This window comes from Tupaia chinensis, unplaced genomic scaffold, assembly GCF_000334495.1.
Source record: "Tupaia chinensis unplaced genomic scaffold, TupChi_1.0 Scaffold000270_1, whole genome shotgun sequence".
Classification (NCBI taxonomy): Eukaryota; Metazoa; Chordata; class Mammalia; order Scandentia; family Tupaiidae; genus Tupaia; species Tupaia belangeri.
In genome coordinates this window covers 5,556,354-5,578,379 of record NW_006159750.1, presented here as the reverse complement: position 1 = coordinate 5,578,379, position 22,026 = coordinate 5,556,354, and the positions used below count along the sequence as shown (strand labels likewise).

The following is a 22,026-nucleotide window of genomic DNA, read 5'->3' as shown; positions in this document are numbered from 1 at the left end:
GCACTGTTGAAACTACAAATTCTGAAATGCTCAAAATACAGCCTTTTCATTTGCCTTCCCTCAGTGGACCCTTCAGTATTTACTGACATTTACTGAACATTGTACAAAAGGACCAGCATGCTGAAGTGAATATAGCTCTCCACATAAGCAAAATGGAAATCTGAAAAATGGATTATGACTGTCACTTGTACACAGATATGATATAAAACCCTCAGTCTTAGGCCAAGATTCAACATCACTACTACACCAAAGCCCTAGACCTTCAGAGAACCCTCTCTCAAACCCACTCTTAAAGGGCAAAGCACACTCAGCGGGGGCAAAAACAAACAGAAGACATATCCAGAAAGGACTAGTTACAAACAGGAGCGATCCTGGACTCTTTACTCACCATTTTAATACTGCTGCCAACTATAACAGATTAAAATCTGTACACATGACAAAGTAGAAAAAGTATCAATATGCAACAGTTCAGCAAAAGAAAGTACTAAGGACTGATTACTAGTTAACATTGCTACAGTAAAAACAATGGCAGACAGGGATTTGGCACATTTACAAAGTAAAGCATGCACTGTTAATACACTTTCGATGTCTCCCAACAGAAAAAGCCGTGAAGATGGAAACAAGGGGCACTTTGTACAAAATTCCCTATGACTGAGACAAACAAGCAAGAATCAAAGTGGTCAATTTAGTAGACATGTAGCAGCAAAGTCACTGGTTCTTTTTTGGAATTTAGCAATTTGAATTTCTAACTGGCAGCTGCCTAGGTGTGTCTGTATCCAAGCAGCTGACTTTATCATAGGGCATCAGCACTTATCGAGTAATTTGGTAAACAGCATAATAAACAAGGTTAACCTTCAACCATAAGCTTAAAGAGATAGCTGAAATCTTATTGCAGAACTCTTCAATGCGATTACCTCTTAGAAACCGTAATGGTACTCTGAGCAGAATAGTGATAAATTTCATCCAAAAAAAGCTGTATTTATAGCCCCAGTAACCGGAAAAAATTTTAATTATGGAAATACCATATTCTGACCATACCAAGAGTTAAAAACAAAGAGTTCCTACTAAGAGGAATATTTTTAAGATGATCTGGTCACATTGTGTGCATAGTAAAGATTGTTTGTGTTTTAATAAAGATTCTTTAGCAAACAAAGAAATAAAAATTAGTAAAGTTATTCTTCTCTTGATGGAAAAAAAAAAAAACTTTAAAAAAGAACTATTGGTGGTTTGTTAAGAAGGAAAATAAAAGAGTAAGCTACATATTGAAGTTCCGGAATGCAGCACCTCAATTTCACATCTGCCCTAAAACCATCTGAAATTATAAAATTCAAGTGAGGTCTGGATGATCAAATCGTACTTTACAGTTGTTTCAATTCCAATGTCTGACTTTAGCATCTCATCAATTAAAAGTTCCCTAATACAGAAGACTGTGCTAAAGAGTGCTAGGATTCTGCATGCTGCTGCCATTCCTTGGTCCAGTTCATGCTTGCAGCTGCCCCACAAGACAGCAAAAGATGTCTGGTCTCAATACTCCGCATCGCAGTAACTAGAAAAGAAGAACATTCTCAGTTAGATGTTTACACCATCAACAGACATCACTGTATAGTACTATAACTAAACTGTTCCAAGTTTTACCTTTTACTAACATTCTTGCTCTTCAATAAAGTCCACACTCCTTTAAGTTGTTTTTAATGATGACATCTGTAACAGCATCAAAAACAAACTGCACATTCTTGGTGTCTGTAGCACAGGTAAAGTGAGTGTAGATCTCTTTGGTGTCTTTTCTCCTGTTCAGATCTTCAAACTGGCACTGGATGTAAGCAGCTGCCTCTTCGTATGTGTTGGAACCTAAAACAGACATTCGATATTGTCAGTGCAAATGATAACAGCTGCCCAAATTCATATAGGCAGATTATCACCATTGCTTATGAAAAGAGGGAGCATGACTCAATTGAATACAATTAGAAACCTTTATTTCTGGGACCAGCAGATGATGTAATGGTTAGGTCACTGGACTCTCACATGGCTGACTGTGGTTTAAGTCCCAAACCCAGAGGCTTGAAACTCATGCCAGGCCCATATGCATGTGTGCCCAAAATCCCAAGAGAAGAATGGAGGAGAATGGATTGTGGTGTGGCCATCCCCCCAGGAGGTGATCCTTACTTTCTGTCTCTCTGGTGAGCACACACACCCTATAGCAAATATCTCTCCAAAAAAAAAAGGAAACCTGTATTTCTGCAATCATTAGAGTGTTCTGTAATCATTAGGTTCTTCATGAGAGCACTCTCACTGTAACTACAATAAAATCATCAAAGATGGATGGAAAACTTTAAGTTTCTCATTTCCTTCTATTTAGATTTTTTTAGCTGAAAAAGAAAAAAACTAGAAGCAATAAAGAGAAACTAGGGAAGTAGGAGGATGCATTTCTAGAGAGCACAATTGTTTAAAAGGTCAGAGAGAGCCTATCCTCCTTGGAGTGATGTTGAAATAAACAATTCGAAAGAGCAAGTTATTCTTTTTAAAATAATTCCACAGTATTAAGGAGGTTCAGCCTTTTGCAATAATTTAAATAGCCAAAAGAAAACTAACAGATGCAAAGGGGGGGTTTGAATTAAACATTTTAAAAGGGTGAATTTTAAGGTTTGTGAATTCTATCTCAATAAAGCTGTTATTTTTTTTTAAAGACAAGGTAGCAGGAACCAAAAGAAAAACCCCATTTTCAGCAAGTTTTGTAATCAGCACTCTAATCACCTGTTTTTTACACCATCTTTAAAGTTGCCTTAGAAACTGGCTTCAAAGCCAGGGAAACATAACAAAGACAACACACAGTTATTACAACACACTACAGGTTATTTTCAGTGACATTAAGCATAAGAAAAAAAAAATACTGGGACCAGCAGATGGTGTAATGGTTAGGTCACTGGAGTCCCACATAGTTGACTGTGGTTGTAGTCCTGGACCTAGCAGTTTAAAACTCACACCAGGCGCATGAGCATGCATGCCCAAAATCTTGAGAGGAGAATGGAAGAGAAGGGATTGTGGTGTGGCTATCCCCCTGCGGGGTGATTTCTCGTATTCTGTCTGTGTCTCTCCGGTGAGTGCATACACATTATAGCAAAACTCTCTCTCAGGGTCAACAGGTGGTGTAGTGGTTAAGAGCACTGGACTCCCACATGGTCAACCGTGGTTCGTCTTGGACTTGATGACTTGCCTTCTCACTTTCCCTCTCTCACTCTCTCTGGCTCTGTCAAATTTAAATAAATAAAGTTAAATAAAATGATTCTTTTAAAAAAAAAAAACTCACAAAAAAATACATCAACAGCTAAGCACATAAAGAAGACTAGATCACAAAGAAGAACTTAACAAAGAACAAAATATTAACTAAACAAATGAAGGAAAACAGCTTTGTAAATACTTAATTACTTAATGGACAGTTCTTGAACTCTGTAGATCCACCTCTATAAGTAAAAGAAGGATGAGTGAAAAGTGAATTTTGACAGGTAGGAACTGCTTAGCAAATCAAGACTATCTGAATCTTTTAAGTAGAAATAAATCAATTAGGCTCAGAAGTTTGCAAGATAAAAAAAAAAATAGATTTAATGATGATACTGAAGCCTCTTTGATGTATGTGAAGACTTCCAGCTGAGCCTTCACATTATGACGAGTCCTTTCATTTAAGTAATTCCACAGAATTTAAGTAATTTCATTTAAGTAATTCCCCTGTCCTAAAACTTGACTACTTTTTATAAACTCATCTAATTCTCATTCCTTACTCTAGACAGATGACCACATTTCCGACTTCTCTGGGGAAACACAGGCCACAGGGCTTAATCTACATCTCAACTTTTTAGGCTACCATCTTGCTTAAAAAGTTACCTCTTTGGCACTTATTTGTAGTGACCTTAGAGGTGTGTTCCTTTCTTTTCAAAAATCAATGCCAGTCTGGCCTAGTCTTCTTAGTGGAGGAGATACAGAAATGGTGGCAAGACCAACTTTTATGACAAAGTAAGCAGCAGAGACAGCTGGTAAGAAGAGAAAGAAAAGAAGATACACAGAGAGAAGAAAAAAAGAGATAAGACTGCTTCTAGGGTTCCTGATAGTTTTCTATTTCATACTTCTAATTCTGTTCTAGAAACTGTCTGCATTCTTGCCCTTGGATTCTATATGTTCCTTGATCCTCAACACGAATTTTTATCTGCATCTTAAGACAGTTTTTACTAACTCAACTCCCCTACTATTTTTCTTACCAATTATTGAGTAATTTTTTTTTTTTTTTTGGAGGGGAGAGATTTTCACTGTAGGGCGCGTGCTCTTGCCAGACAGACAGAGAGAGACATAGAGACAGAAAGCGAGAAATCACCCCCCAGGGGGGATGGTCACGCCGCAATCCCTTCTCCTCCATTCTCCTCTCGGGATCTTGGGCACGCACGCACACGCACCCGGTGTGAGTTTTAAGCCACCGGGTCCGGGACACGAACCGCGGTCGACTACGTGGGAGTCCAGCGACATAGCCATTACGCTAACTGCTGGTTCCCTTATTGAGTAATTTTTTTAAAAATTTTTTTATTTTTTGCTTTCAGGCACATGCGCTCACCAGACAGAGAGAGAGACAGAGAGACAGAAAGTGAGAAATCACCCCCTGGGAGGATGGCCACACTGCAATCCCTTCTCCTCTATTCTCCTCTAGGGATCTTGGACACGCACGCACACGTGCCTGGTGTGAGTTTTAAGCCACCGGGTCTGGGATGCGAACCACAATCGACTATGTGGGAGTCCAGCGACATAGCAATTATGCTAACTGCTGGTTCCTTGAGTAATTTTTCTAAAGCAGTTTCTACTACATCTTGTACCCAATTAAAATCCTTCAATAGTTTCTCACTATGCCAGCATGAGACATAAGCCTTTCATGAGTTGACCCCTGATCATCTCTTCAATCACTCCTTGCCTACTAATTTAAATTCCAGTTAACACCAAATTCCTTCTAGGTTCCAGTAGAAATCATGCCATTTTTTACCCCCATATTCTCATATATACAGTTTCCTTTTACTAAATGCTTTTATTCCCCCATCTGCCCAATGACTTTTTTTGAGAGAGATTTTTGCTATAGGGCGCCTGCTCTCTCCAGAGAGAGACAGAGAGACAAAAAGCAAGAAATCATCCCACAGGAAGGATGGCCACACTGCAATTCTGTCTCTTCCATTCTCCTCTCGGGATTTTAGGCATGCACGCACAATACCCAACATGAGGTTAAATTGCCAGGTCCGGGACTCGAACCTTGGTTGACTATGTGGGAGTCCAGCAACATAACCATTACGCCATCTGCTGGTCCCTACACAATGACTTTTTTTTTTTAGAGAAATTTTTGCTATAAGGCGTGTGCACTCGCCAGAGAGAGAGAGAGACAGAAAGCAAGAAATCACCCAGAAGGGATGACCACACCCCAATCCAGTCTCTTGGGATCTTGGGCACTGAGGCACACGCGCCCAGTGTGAGTTTGAAGCCACCAGGTCTGGGACTCGAACCATGGTCAACTATGTGGGAGTCTAGTGATGTAGCCATTATGCCATCTCCTGGTCCCCCTACCCAATGACTACTAATTCCTCCTCTTAATACTGTCATTTCCTTTACAAAAGACTAGACTACGGGCTGGCAGGTGGCAGGATGGCTAGGGGCGCTGGACTCCCATGTGGCTGACCGCGGCTAGAGTTCTGGACCTGGTGGCTTGCTTTCTCACTTTCCCTCTCCGTCTCACTCTAGTCAAATTAAAACAAATAAATGAATAGTTAAATAAAATAATTCTTTAAAAAAAGATTATATTAGCTCCATCAGAGGTAACCAGTAACCATTTGTTTTTTTTTTTTAAAAGAATTATTTAATTTTATTTGTTATCATTATTTGAACTGTGGTTGGCCGTGTGGTAGTCCAGTGACCCAACCATCATACCACCTGCTAGCCCTACCAGTAACCACTTCTGTTTCTATAAATGAACATTTTATACTATAGTAAAATGTCTTATGTGTGTGTCCTTCTACAACTAGATGTCAGTTTCCAATGAGTTATCTGTTCTTGAACATATACCAAATTTTAGTTTATACCCTTTATTTTCCTCAAAAGATGAGAGAAATTTAAAATAAACAGAAAACTCAATTAAGTCTAAAATAGCACTCTGGACTATTTAACGAATCCTACACACGTTTGATGCTGATACCATTACCAGTGAACATGCTCTATAAAGATATACACGAATCATTCAAAGCTAAAGAAAGTTGTATGAAAGTTTTGATCAAAGATGTGAACCTCTAATAGAAGTCTTTCATGACCCCTACCTGTGTATTCTGGATAACAGATAGTTAATGGACTCCTCTTTATTTTTTCCTCAAAAAGGTCTTTCTTGTTAAGGAAAAGAATGATTGAAGTGTCTGTAAACCACTTGTTGTTACAAATACTGTCAAACAGTTTCATGCTTTCATGCATTCGGTTCTGAAAAGAAAGAAGGAATGACAGGTTAGCAGTAAGAAGTAAATGTGGATGAACTTATGAAAAACTGGACCAATTTATTTTTAAGCACTGGAATGGCACTCACGGAAGTAAGTCAGACAGTGGTGGCATGAAAGCTAGTCCTAATTTTTGTAACACTCAGAGATGGGGAGGTGGGAAGAAGGACTGGCTGACAAGAAGACTTAATGCTGCCCGTATACTCAGTGTGGCTTTCGTATCTCTTAAGAGTAACAAAGCACAGGGGAACTAGTGAAATATGGTTAAGGGCGCTGGACTCCCACATGGCAAGCTGCAGTTCGAGCCCTGGACCTGGTGGCTTGCTTTCTCACTTTCTCTCTCTCTCTCTCTCTCTCTCTGGTCAAATTAAAATAAGTAAATAAATGAAGTTAAATAAAATGATTATTTTAAAAAATTGTTTTTTAAAAAAAAAAGAGTAACAAAGCACAAATCAACATTTTGGAAATCTATTCTCACCAGCAAGGAGAAAAATTAAGGATATTAAATTTTGGTTCCATGAGCAAGCAGAAGGACGCAGTCTCCCTGTGAGTTATTTTCTATTCCCTGGCACATCACCCGAAGCTCCAACATACCATCTCCTCATCCTCAGCCAGAACAAGGTCATAGTCACTGAGGGCCACACAGAAGATAATGGCTGTCACTCCTTCAAAACAGTGAATCCACTTTTTCCGCTCTGATCTTTGGCCACCGACATCAAACATTCTAAGTAAGGGGAAAGAAAGCACAAATTCAGCATGGTCACACACACACCTCTCCCTAAACTGAAATGATTAGAAAACTTCCCACCACTGTATACTCATTTATAGTAGAAAAGACAAACAAAGAGTCAAATGTAGCCAAAATAATTATCTGGGGCTAAAAATGAAAGACAACATGATAAAATAAAATTTCGAAATAAAGTAAATATTTTTAGATAGCTGAATGTCCTCTTTATCAAGCCTGTATTAGACATGCCAAATATCAGCAGAATAAGGACTCAAATGGATTAAAGGAAGAAGAGGAAAAAAGGAAAAATGAAGAGCTGAATAATACAGCTAAAGATAATAACTACTAATATTTATTGAGTGCTCACCATGGTACTAGACACTACCCTAAATATCTTCAAAACATTAACTCATTTTACTTTCATAACACTTCTCTAAGTATTACTATTATCATCATCCCCATTTAACACATGAGGAAACTGAGGAACAGATACATTAAAATGATTTGCCTAAGAATGCACTACTTAAAAATGAGGACTGGGGTTTTACCCAGGTACTCTAACTCCGGAGTCCGTATTCTTATCCACACTACCACTCTAGCTCTCAAAGCAGCCTACCTCTAACCCCCACCTTGCATTCTGTTCCCATAATTTTTTTCTCTACTAATTCAAGCATTAGTTTCCTCAGTTTAAGGAAAAACTATTTTAGAGATTAACTGTAAAAAAAAAAAAGGGAAAACTGTATTTTTTGGTAGGATGCTAAGAACCCATTACCTTAATATAAAAAAAATTAAAAAAAACTTAACCAAAATTTCCTAACTCCAGGTCTTACTTGGACCTAGTTAATAAATAAGGAAATCTCAACTGTTCACCTACTTTATGTTCTACTCTGGATTTGACTGAGTCCATTGCTCTTTTCTGAGGAGCTTGTTTAATATCCTGTGTCAGCCTGATATCCTCTGTCAACAATGTCCTCATTTATCTTCTACAGTGAAAGAAACACCGGTACTGTTTAGTCTTTTGGTGGCTATTTGGGTCTGATGAGGTATGCATGTAAACAGGTAAGGCATCCCTAACGTCTATGTTTGATGACAATGATAACATCTTCAAAGGCTAAACTCTGTCAAGTTGGTTTAATGGGTCAGATCTACAGACTACGAGCCTAAATTTCCACAGATCCCCTCCCACCCAGAGATTGAGAGAAATACAATATAGTTGATTTCTCAACGCATATTTGAAAGGGAACATTCATCGTATCACTTCATGACCCAACTCTTCCTTTTGGTTATCTTGCATAGTTCTTTTCAACCTTTGGTTATGACATCTGGGATAATACAATCACAAGCTGACTTTAATATAAGATCATATTATAGGTTTTAGAAAGGCTAACACTATATATTTCACCATGGAAGTCTTTCAAGGGGAGACACACCAGTACATCAATAATTTAAGTTTACTCCTCCATTCTCTTCTATAAAGTCCTTAACATTAGAAGAACACTGTGACGTTCCAAAGTGGGCTTTCAGTACATATGAACATTTATAATATCATTCACTAACAGATCAACATTTTATAAACATTACCTCATAACTGAGAGGCAAGTAAGCAATTACACAATGCCTTGCATATGGTAGATGCTCAATAAATGTTTGAATAAATGGATAGTGGTTTTGCCTAGAGAGAAGAGGAAAAGGAAGAAGTGATAGTACTTCATAACAAGATATCTATATGCTGACAATAAGGTGGGTGTGGTACCTTAGTGAGATCTGGCTATTGATCCTGGCATAAAAGACAGTAAGGACTTACCAGAGTAAAGAACAATATGATAACAACAAGAAAGTTTTCCCACACATTTAATTATACACAGATTGCTTATCTTATAGTACAGAGAGACATATCATTCTTACCGTTTCCCAGAACCAGGTAGTGTCTACTGCTCTTGTTAAGCCAACTCATCAGTACTATAGATACTTTGTTCTAAAAACGTTCTGCTGAACTCTTTTCCTGCACCAGGTTTCAAATCCAGTTTGGGGTATTAATTCAAAACCTCAACTAATACTTAGTAATACGTAAACCCTATATGGACTTCACGAATCCTGTAGAGCAATTGTTTTCGGAGAAGAGAAAACTGAGAAGATCTGAGGTACATCTACACGCAATAATGCTAAATACCACATTCTATATATAAGCACAATGTGGTCACGAAAAAAATACATCATATACCGAAGGGGGCAAGTTTATTTCTAAGCTCAAAGGTCACAAAAGCAGAAAACATGAAGCAAAACTAGAGTTCTAATGTTTACAAAAGACAAGATGGAGACAACTGAAGTCTATTTTAGAATTACTAATGCTAATGAGAAAGAAAGTTCTTTGTATTAGAATGCTAGAGTTTTAGGGGCCAGTAGGTGGCATGGAGGTTGAGGCAGCTGGAGCCCACAGGCCCTACAGTGCAGTTTTAGTACCAGACAGGACAGCTTGAAAAACACAATGGGCTAGTGTGGATGCATGCTCAAGATCCCAAAAGGGAATGGAATGGAATAGAAAGGACTGTGGTATGGCTATCCACCCAGGGGGTGATTTCTCACTCCCCCCACTCCCTCTGCCTCTCTCTCTAGTGAGCGCCTGCACCCTATAGCAAAAACTAAAAAACTACAAAATAACAATAGAAAGAACTAGAATTTTCTCTCTCCAAAACAGTTTTTATGTCATCATAGCATCCCCAAATACCTCTAACCCCAAAGTCAATTTTCCACTCACACTGTATTAAGAATTCAGTTGTGCATGACAGTCTAAGAGCCATGAGAATACTAACTTCACTTCATTAAAACTTAAAGCGAAATGTGATCAGTAAGAAAGGAGTAACACTGGTGAGGAAAGCATTTCTACTTTAATGTCTAAATGGCAGAACAAAAGCCACATAACTAACCAAAAAATTACTTTTCTATCATTTAATAAATATTGTTATTCTTCTAAACAAGCATTTAATACCTGTTTTGATGATTCTAACAAAAAAGCAGCTGAAAAGAATAAAATGAAATAAGTCAGTAATCACATGATTAATTCTATTTGTATAGAAGTTACAATTTAATTTTGAACTTCAATTCTTTCAAATAGACACAAATATCTGGCGTCATTTGGAGAAAGAAGAAATGTCTGGATCCCCATTTGGTTAAAACATTCAAATTATGGCTGATGAGCATGACGATAGGTCTCTAAGCCGACTATTACCCTGAGAAATGTTATCCTGCTTAAGAGAGGCAAATAAAAGGAAAAGACACTGGTACTTGGCACATTTGGCAAAAAGACTAACAACGACTTACTTGAAGTAAAGGTCTTTGAAGGTCAAATGCGTTTTGACAATGCCTGTGGTCTTCACCCTTGTGCGAAGAACATCTTGCTGAGTTGGAATGTAGTTGGGTTGGGATATTCTATCCAAATCATTTAGGTAACTAAATAAAATACACATTTATTTTCAACTATGGAACCAATCACATGCACAACATGCTGAGCGAGTCAACAGACCATGGAGCGAGTCAACAGACCAAACTTAATTCCTTGCTAAAAGTAGATTCTAAACCTGTTACTAAAGTGGCAGAACAAAATCAGATCTCTAGTATTACAGAAAAGGTAATGAGAAAAAATGTGAATCAAACATAAACATTTAAAGTAGATTCTATGTAGACTAACAAAAGTGGTGTTAATTCTATAGAATGAAAATAGGGACCAGCAGGTTGTGTAGTAGTTATAGCACTGGACTCCCACATGGTCAACCTTGGTTTCAGTCCCAGACTCATTGGCTTAAAAATCACACGAGGATGGGACCAGCAGATGGTGTAATGGTTACACTGGACTCCCACATAGTCAACTACGGTTTGAGTCCCGGACTCACCACTTTAAAACTCATGCCAGGCACATGTGTGTGCATGCCCAAAATCCCAAGAGGAGAATGAAATTGGGACTGCATTGTTGCCATTCCCCTGGGAGTGATTTCTTGCTTTCTATCTCTCCAGCAAGCAAATAAGTTGTATAGCAGAAGTCTCTTTAACAAACAAACAAAACAAAACCACACCAGGCATGTGTGCATGCGTGCTCAAAATTCTAGGAGAACTGAGAAGAAGGGATTGAGGCATGGCCATCCTCTAATGGGGGGGGATTTCTCACTTTCCCTCTCAGTTTCTCTCTGGCAAGCACAGACACCCTATGTCACAAACAAAAACAAAGAAAATATAAAGGCCAATTTAAAAATAACATAGGTCTATTATTCTTATTAAATAAAAAAGTACTCAGACATTTAAATATAATAAGTCATTTGCATGTTTAACCTTTTGATAGAACTTTAGAGAATAGAGTTTGAATTATCGAAAATTAAGGTGACTTGGGGGACAGCAGGTGGTGTGGTGGTTTGGGTGCTAGACTCCCATATGGTCAACCGCAGTTTGAGTCCCAGATCTGGCAGCTTGCTTTCTCACTTTTCCTTTCTCTCTCTATCACTGTCTGATCAAATTAAATAATAATAATAATTCTAAAAAAATTCTTTTTAATTAAAAAAATTAAGAAGACTCTATATGACCAGCCCCGTAGTACAGAAGTCAAGTGCTATATACAGGGGCCAGATCCTACATGGCTGAGCACAGTTCAGATCCCAGCCCCAGCATACCAACAAACTGTATTGGGGCATGTCTATTTGCATGCCCCATAGCCCCAAATCCTACAGGATAGAGAAACTGAAGTGTATGACCACACCTGACTTGGGGTGTTTGCTTGCACATGCACTCTCTTTTTTCTCTGGCAAGCACACACCCTCTGGCAACTGAAAAAAGAAGATTCAGTGAGAATGAACACTGTTTTAGAAAACATATTTAGGTGAGGTTTGTCTTTTTTTAATCTAAGCCAAAAACAAACTATAAATATCTTAACATTTTTAAAACTTTGTTCAGGTGAAACAAAAGTCTGCTTCTGGGCTGGCCCCAAAATTAGTATAACAGTTAAGGGAGGTGGATTCCACATGGCCAATTGAGGTTCGAGTTCCAGTCCCAGGGGCTTGAGGATCACAGCAGATACCTATGCAAAGGTGCCAAAAAAAATCCCAAGAGGATACAGAAATAGAGAGCAAGAGATTGTGGCATGACCATGCCCCATGAGAGGGGAGTTCTCCCTCTCTCTTTCTCTCTGATGAATGCACAGGTCCTCTGGAATTTAAAAAAAAAGGGGGGGGGAGAGAAAGGAATGGAAGTGGGGGAAGGGAAGGGAGGAAAAAGGGGAAAATACCTTAGTTCTTAAAACTGATTCCATCTAGTACAAAGGATAGGATACATTTACCAAGTGCTCACCAAGCCCCAAAAAGTGTTTCAAAAAATATAAATTCTGAATGTAGGTCTTATAAATAAATAAATATGGGTAAAAAAGGCAAAACAATATTGTACATAATAGTTTAACAGAAGTATTAATTACAAGTTCTCTAAAACTATCTAACACCCAGGAGAATTTCCTTGATGGAAAGATGCTTCAGAGCCAGCAGGTGGCAAAATGGTTATGTTGCTGGACTGCCATGTAGTCAATTGCAGTTCGAGTCCTGGACTTAGAGGGTTAAAACTCAGGCCAGGCACATGTGCATGCATGCCCAAAATCCTGAGAAGGGATTGTGGCACAACCACCTCCACTGGGGTGTGTGTGTGTGTGTGTGAGACTTTGCTTTTTCTGTGTCTCTCACCCACTCTGGTGAGTGCATGCACCCTATAGCAAAAATTTCTCTAAAAGAAAGAAAGAAAGAAAGAAAGAAAGAGAGAGAGAGAAAAGGGAAGAAAAGGGAAGAGAGAAGAGAAGAGAAGAGAAGAGAAGAGAAGAGAAGAGAAGAGAAGAGAAGAGAAGAGAAGAGAAGAGAAGATCCTTTAAACTTTACTTCATTGGACCAGCAGATGTGTACTGGCTATGTTGCTGGACTCCCATGCAGTCAACCGCAGTTCAAGTCCTGGACCCAGTGGCTTAAAACTCAGGCCACGCATGTGTGCATGCATGCCCAAAGTCCTGAGAGGGGAAGAGATTGTGGCATGGCCATCTCCATTGGTGGGTGACTTCTCACTTTCTATCTCTCTGTCTGTCTCTCCCTCTGACAAGCACATGCACCCTATAGCAAAAATCTCTCTTAAAAAGAAAAAATGAAACAATGCTTCAAACTTTGTTTCATGGGACCAGCAGATGCATAATGGTTATGTCACTGGACTTCCATATAGTCAACCACAGTTCAAGTCCCAGACCCGGCAGCTTAAAACTCAGGTCAGGAGCATGTGCATACATGCTCAAGATCCTCAGAGGAGAATGGAGGAGAAGGGACTGCCGTGTGGCCATCACCCCAGGGGGGGTGATTGCTGTCTCTCTGTCTCTCCTGTGAGTGCATGTGCCCTATAGCAAAAATCTCTTTAAAAACAAACAAACAAACATTTTGTGACATTCTTTTTCTATATAAAGTCTACTACTGTGACCTGGTAAAACACTTCCAGGTATGGACTAGTACCAGAGAAATTTATAATGCAGCTCAGACACAGAGAGGGACACCACAATTCTAATTCCCTTTCTGGCCATCAGTGCCAAGTCCTTCTTGCAGAGGGAACTTACTGAGTTAAAAGAAATCCAGGACAATAGACATCACTCCTCCTTTACTTGTTTATTATAAACAAACATGAAATTAATAGTGTGGTGCCAGGTCTCCCATTTATATTCCACAAGGGAACCTTTTCCCCAAGTCATACAAGTGACAAGGTCTCTATAATCCTAAACTGAGACAATCTTTATAAAAGATCCTACAGGCTTCTATAGAGTGTCTATTACTTAAGCATTTCCTTAAGGATGGGCATTGAGCTTTTCTAGGGTCACCAAGTTATTTTTGGGTATAGTTTCACAGAGAAAAATTACTTACTATGAAGCAGAATCATTGAGCTGATATTCCCTGGATCTGCTGAAGCACGCTTGCACCCCACCATCTCGCCATAACCGTTTAATCACGCCTGCTAGTTCTGGAGTCATGACTCCTTCTTCAGCACTGCCAGCTAACACGAATAACTGCCGGGCATCATCCTGAAGAAAGCAGTTTAGAAAGAGAAACGGATGATTCTCCATTTCTTTAAGATTAGACGATAGTCCCTTTAAACATACATGTGCATGCATACATATGCTATGTTATATTCGTATGAAAGAGGTATTACAAAGACCTCTTCAGGTACACAGTATGAGAAAATTACAATTAAGTTTCCCCCCTTCTCATTCCACGGTAGTTTTAAGTCCAGAACTGAGCTGAGGAACAATTTTGCCCCACTCCCTCCCACTCTGTAACACACTACTATCCCCAGGAAAAAAAAATCTCTTCTGATCAGCCCACGTATCTCCTGGTTACTCATGACTTTTAATAGGAAGAAACTGGTCTGTGAGACAGGTACATGTAATACATTCCCATTCTGTTAAAGGAAGCCCTACAATAAAAACAGAAATGAAAAGTCCAGCACATAAACACATCAAAGGGAGTAAGACATTAATCAAGTTTAAAACAAGACTATTCTCTTCTTCTCCTTCAGCCCAGATACAGTAAGAGAAGAACAGTAAGAGAAGACTGTGTCATTGAAGAAGTCTAAATGCTTAGTGGAGCAAGACAAATCCCTCAGAGAAAAATTCAGAGTCTCTAAATTTCACCAAAGGAATAACGACAATACTCTGAGAGAAGGGGAAGAAGGCAATAGAAAGAAAAGAAAGTAAAAGAAATATGATCAAGGGACCAGCAGTTGGCGTAATGGTTATGTCACTGGACTCCCATGTAGTCGACTGCTCTTCATGTCCCAGACCCGGTGGCTTAAACTCACGCCAGGTGCATGTGCGTGCATGCCCAAGATCCCGAGAGGAGAATGGAGGAGAAGGGATGGTGGCGTGGTCATCCCCCCTAGGGGGTGATTTCTCGCTCTCTGTCTCTCTGTCTGGTGAGTGCAAGTGCCCTATAGCAAAAACCTTTCCAAAAAAAAGAAAAAAGAAATGTGATCAAAACATTATGAGTCACAGACATAATTTCTAAATGGTTATAGTGTTTAAACTTAAAATGTGTGAAAGGGGGCCAGTCAGGTGCGTGGTGGTTAAAGCAGCTGGGTTCCCACATTGCTGACTGCGCAATTCAAGTCCTGGACCTGGAGGCTTAGAAAATACACTAGGTGCATGTGTGTGCAAGTCCAAAATTCCAAGAGGACAATGGACTGTGGTGTGGCCATCCTCCCTGGAAGGTGATTTCTCACTTTCCCTCTCTCTCTAGCAAGTACACTCACCCTATAGCAAAAACTTAAAACAACAACAACAAAAACTTTAAAAAAATGCATGCAAGGTAGAGGAGACAGAAAAAGGCTATGAGAATTTTGTTTTGCTTCATTCTATCCATCCCTATTGTCAGTTTAAAAATAAAAAAGTCTCAGGGCCAGCAGGTGACATGGTGGTTAAGATGCTGGGTTCCCACATGGCCAACCACAGTTTGAGTCTCAGATCTGGTGATTTGAAAATCACATCAGGTGCATGTACATGTGTACACAAAATCTGAGAGAATGAGGGAGAGGGGACAGCATGGCAGCTTCCCTAGAGAATGATTTCTTATTTCCCTCTTTCTATCTCTTGCTTTTTTTACACGTGCCCTGTGGCAAAAATCCTAAAAAAAAATTATGAATAAAATAAACAGGTCTCATGGGATGATTTTCTCACCCAAATCAATATTTACTACCCTCAAGAGATTCCAAATTATAAAAATCCAGACTCTAAAAACAGCATTTGCATAAAGAACAGGTAAAGGTAAAGGGGATAATCACTGACATCTTAAACAGTTATCAGCACAAAACAACTAATGAGCACAAGACATCTCGGACCACAGGTAGAATCACAACCAAAAACTCCTGAGACTTATGCACTACTAGAACTTGTGTATCCGCCTAAGCAAAACAAAACTACCCAGACCGCATCCAAACTACTTCGTCAAACTCTGGGTCTTCAGACTTAATGGTTTTGGCCTAATATTTCCTCCTTTAATATTTCCCCCCCATATTCTTTCTAGTAACAATGCAGGCTCAATATTCTCTAAGAAACTTATCAAAGATCTATATTACTCTTCTCTCTCTCTCTCGCTCTTTTTTTTTTTTTTTTGTCAGAGAGCACATGTGCTTATGAGAGAGACAGACAGAGAAAGGGAGAGAGAGATGGGGAGAGAGAGAGAAAACACCCCCAATGGAGCATGGTCACACTGCAATCCCTTCTCCTGTTTCTCCACCCTGTTGAAATTTCGGGCAGACATACTCAGTATGTTTTTCAAGTCATTGGGGCCACGATTTAAACCTCGTGGTCAGCCATGTGGGATCTGGCTCCCTTAACCACCAGGCTACAGTGCCAGCCTAAGATCCTGTGTTAAAATACAAACACACACACACACAAAAACACAAAACCCAGAGGAGGGTAAGAGAAGACTTACAAATATAAATCCTTACTTATGAAAGAAAAAAAAGAAAGTTAAAAAAATACACGGTATTATAGATCAGTATGGGGGAATGCTGGAAAGCCAGATGATTCAGGAAGCCTGAGAGGGAGTAATGGTGTCAACTATACCCGGTGATACAGGAATGTCAGGACCCAGAGATGAATGACAACTGATTCGACAAAGGAAAGAAAGAAAAGGGGGAGGAGTGATCAAGAGAAATGAAGGAGGGCAGAGAGTAGGTAAGAAAGAAAAAAATGAAAGGAAAAAGGGAGAACCCAAGAGAAGTAAATTACTGATGTGGAGAAAAAAGCAACAGAGAGAAAAGCAAACAATACAGTATTATTGACCAGCTATCCGGTAACACCAAAAGCAACAGAAGTAGTAAAGTGACAAGGAGAAATGAGGAAAAAAGAGGGAAAACAAAAACAAAAACAAACAAACAAACAAAATAAAACCCAGACCACTAGAGACAGCTAGTACAAAGATTAAAAAAGGAAAAGAAAGCAGGAAGTGAGAAGAGGAATAGAAAGGGTTACAAAAAGAATAAAGATTCTATTTCTTCTTGAATTATCAAACTTCCTTGCTCAAAGGCAAAGCAAAATAAAAGTCTCTAATTTATGGGATATGGTACCTTTATTTTTTCCTAAGAATTATTTATTTAATTTTATTTATTCATTCATTTGTTTTAATTGGACCAGAGACAAAGGGGGGGAGGGGGAAGAAAGTGAGAAAGCATGCCACCAGGTTCAGGACTTGAACCATGGACAGCCATGCGGGAGTATCCAGTGCCTTCACCACCATGCTACCTGCTGGCTCCAAGATATGATACCTTTTTTTTTTTTTTTCCTTGGAGAGGTTTTGCTATAAGGCATGTGCACTCACCAGAAAGACAGACAGACACAGAGAGACAGAAAGCGAAAAATCTCTCCCGACGGGGGATGGCCACACCACAATCCCTTCTCCTCCATTCTCCTCTCGTGATCTTGGGCATGCGCACATGCACCTGGCGTGAGTTTAAGCCACCAGGTCTGGGACTCGAACCACGGTCGACTACATGGGAGTCCAGCAACTTAGCCATTACACTGCTGGCCCCAAGATATGACACCTTTTTATAAAGATATAAAAAATCACACTCATAATTTCTCTTCCCTTCTTTCTTGCTACTCTTCTCTCCTACCATTTTACAACACCTAATCTATCAATAGTTCTACTTCCTTTAGTCTAATATCATACAAGTATGACAACCCTTTCAATATTTTTCCTTTAGACAATTTCCCATTTATTTACTGAATGTTAATTTGCATTTTTTGTAAGAGAGATTTTTGCTATGGGGCACCGTCCACTTGCTGGAAAGAAAGAGAGAGAAAAATCACCCCCGAGGAGGGATGGCCATGCTGCAATCTCTTCTCTTCCATTCTCCTCTCGTGATCTTGGACACGCATGCACACATGCTCGGGCATGAGTTTTTAAGTCACTGGGTCTGGGACTCAAACTGTGGTCAGCTACATGGGAGTCCAGCAATGTAACCAGTACGCCATCTACTGGCCCCTAATTTGCACGTTTTAAGTTGAGAGCTGTTATAAGAGTTCCCAAGCTACTCCACAGACATATAGGCTTTCCCTTTCTGGGCAAACTCTTCAAGTCACTTTATTTTATTTTTCCATGGCATCTAGTAGGACACTCTGAACAGAACTTATGACTTCCTTAGTTCTAGGAGATAATTCATTCTCTTGGAATCTAGCTGTGGCATAGCAATAACAACACTGCTCAAGAGGAGCTAGCTCTGACATGGCAACTGCGACTGCCAGTTTGAATCCCTGGCCCGATCAGCCAGAAATGTACCAGGCATGCATGAGAGTGCCCAGGATCCAACAGGCTGCAAGACTGCAGGAAAAGGATGGGAGCCTGACTACTCTGTTAAGAGAACTGATCTCTCCCTCGCCCTTCCTCTCTCCCAGTCCTCACATCTATACACACCTACTCTATCATGAATAAAGAAGAAAAGCTAAAAAAAAAATCTCCTGCCTTCATTTTCTCTGTCTCCCCACAGGTATCAAACAGCTTAATTTACAAACTAGACCTTTAGGGTCCACTAAATATTGTTATAATTAGTCAGTACAACTCTGTAGTATCTTACATATACAAGGCATTAAACAATTACAGTGGTATGTGGTATAACCCCACTCTATAACTTATAGTTCAATGTCACACAGGCGTGTAATATTCTTAGGTATCTAAAAATCTCCTCTAAATTTTTTTTCCTCCTCTAAAATTTAAACTTAGTGCTCATATCCTTACAGTTTATTCTGTGAAATTTGATTTTCACCTTTAACCTCTGTATCTCAGAGAACAGAGCTATACATGTCAACCATTTTTTTTTTTAAGATTATTTAAATGTACTACTATTAGTTCCTTCTGTCTCCACCTCTAAGCTGAGGCTACAGGCATGTACCTAGCTCTTCTCTAGACAGGATCTCACTAGGATGCTCAGGCCAAACCCAAAACTGGCGATTCTCCCGCTTCAGCTTCCAATCACTGAGATTACAGGTACACCCCACTGTACCCAGCCTCTAGATTGGACCAAAATTGAACCCAGGCCTCTCGCGTGGCCCCAGGTTGAGAAACACAGCATCTCAGCAGTGTGTAAAGTCCTCCACAGTAGGGCTTTACTTTAGTTATTTTACTTATTATAAACTACTATAAAAATCAACAGGGTTGTGAAAGAAGCAACTAAATAGAACAGCCATCACAGTATACCTACAGTATACCCACAGAATCCCATTTCTCAAAGACTCCTTGTGGTGGTAACCTAATATCTTCTAAAGCAGAGTGCAACACTTCTCAGATGAACACAGAGTACTTTACGACATCTTATCTTGTTTAAAATCATTTCCCTAAAACATGAAGTAAATTTTCCTTGACTTAATTGCATTTACTAAACAAGAGCGAGTGAAAAGGAAATGAAAAACACTTACTGCTCTGGCAGCTTCCCCAAAGTCAATCTTTAGCCGTCCCATGGCTCGTATGATCGCAATGATGGACTGTATAGTATTGCTGTAGACAACTACTTTATACTGTTTACACTCTTCCTCTGAATAGCCATCTTCGTGAATGATTCTTAAAAAAGAAGAAAACCACAGAGTCAATACTAGGGACCCAAAATGAAAAGAGACTACAGACTTCTATGTATTCCGAGGAAATCTAATCTTACAGAGGGCCGTATTCTGACTTACTTCATCTGTTTCACAATGGTGCTTTTACCAGATTCTCCAGCACCTGAAATAAAAGAAAACCAGACTTTGAATTTCTTGAATCAAACACAAGAGTATGAAATCCATATCAGTGATAGATAATTCTAGATAACAGAAACCACAGTCCTAGGAAAATTTTGTGAGGTTTTTGTGTATATCAGGAAAAACTATGGAGCTTTTCCATTAGAGCATTTCATTTTCTTTATATAGTTCAACAGCCAAGTATAATTTACTTAAAATGTCCCAGGATCTGCTTGACATAATTTGTTTAAAATAGCTGTATCAGGACCAGCAGTTGGTGTAATGGCTATGTTGCTGGACTCCCATGTAGTCAATTGCGTTTTGAGTCCTGGACCCGGTGGCTTAAACTCGCGCCGGATGCGTGTGCATGCGTGCTCAAGATCCCGGGAGGAGAATGGAGAAGGGATTGCGGCATAGTCAATCCCCCTGGGAGGTGACTTCTTGCTTCCTGTCTCTCTGGCAAGTGCATGTGTCCTATAGCAAAAAAAAATCTCTCACAAACAAACAAACAAAAATAGATATATCCAAGGAGAGATGGCCACATAAGCAATTCTAAGAGTTCATCCTACATAAGACATCAAGATAAAGACAATGGGGACCAGCAGTTAGCGTAATGGCTATCGCTAGACTCCCATGTAGTTGACCGTGGTTTGAGTCCCAGACTCAGCGGCTTAAAACTCACGCCAGGCACGTGTGCATGCGTGCCCAAGATCCCGAGAGGAGAATGGAGGAGAAGGGATTGTGGCGTGGCCATCCCCCCTGGGGGCTGATTTCTCGCTTTCTGTCTCTCTGTCTCTCTCTGTCTGTCCGGTGAGCACACGCGCCCTATAGCAAAAACCTCCCCCCCCCAAAAAAAGAAAGATAAAGACAATGAACATAAGCAAGTATGATTTTTAGAATATCCATTTTATTAATTTCTCTATGGCTGCCTACCCATAGACCTGAGGAATGTTCCAGGAGCAATCCTCTAAATCACAGGACTAAAGAGGTTTAAAACAGACATAAAGAAGGTATCCTCCCACCACCTTTACATTATATATCCCCTTAAGACTATGTTTCCCTCCTGGGACCAGCAGTTGGCATAATGGCTATGTCGCTAAACTCCCATGTAGCTAACTGCGGTTTGAGTCCCAGACCTGGTGGCTTAAACTCACGCTAGGCACGTGTGCGTTGTGTGCCCAAGATCCCAAGAGGAGAATGGAGGAGAAGGGATTGTGGTGTGGCCATCCCCCATGAGGGGTGATTTCTAGCTTTCTATCTCTCTGTTTCTCTTTGTCTTTCTGGCAAGTGCACAAACCCTATAGCAAAAACCTCTCCAAAAAAAAAAAAAGACTATGTTTCCCTCTTTAGACAACTAGAATAATTTTTAACTAATGATCACAAATGTCAAATAGGCCTTCTGAATTCATTGACAATCTACCTGCTAAATCTCCCCTAGTCAAATAATTTTCCCACCTTCCAAAATCTTATCACCTTCTTTCTCTCAAGCCTTACAAACCTCTTCGCCACTTCTGCCTTTCAGTTAATGATTGTGTCCCTCTTTCATTTCTCCATAACCAAACCACCAGTCTATCTGTATCTCCATTAATATTCTCTACCTTCATCAATGGAAGAATTGTCTCTGCCACCATCTTAAGACCAACCCCTTCCTCTTGAGCAAATAATCACCTCATTTTACCTACTCAAGGTTGAGCTGCTGTAGTTTTCCATGTCACTCAAATATCATCGATTTTCTCTTCCCACTGGGTTATTCTCATCTGCATATAAATCTGCTTCTATCTTCTATCTTTAAATCAACACCACACCCCCTCCTTTCCTTGACTTGACCCCAAACATTTTCCTTTAGCTATCACTCATTTTCTGTTTCTTTTTATAGCAAAACTCCTCTACTATGTTGTTTATATTCACTGTCTCCAATTCTGTACCTCTAATTCTTGTTATTAATCTATTAGAATCAGGTTTTCATCTCCACCACATTACTGAAACCACAAGGCTGGCAACAACTTCCATCTTGATAAACCCAATGATTAATACTTGGTCTTCATCTTACT

General features: G+C 39.6%; 1 protein-coding gene across 1 annotated transcript; it reads right to left on the bottom strand.

Annotated features, from left to right (window-relative positions):
* Positions 1 to 350: 350 nt before the first annotated feature.
* Positions 351 to 19,979, bottom strand: GNAI3 (G protein subunit alpha i3; the record flags this gene model as incomplete). Its single annotated transcript, XM_014588209.2, is given in 8 exon segments — positions 351 to 1,546; positions 1,636 to 1,848; positions 6,327 to 6,480; positions 7,089 to 7,218; positions 10,540 to 10,668; positions 14,133 to 14,290; positions 19,679 to 19,820; positions 19,937 to 19,979. Coding segments are annotated over 7 exon segments (947 nt in total), but the record flags the coding sequence as incomplete, so codon positions are not given.
* Positions 19,980 to 22,026: the final 2,047 nt, after the last annotated feature.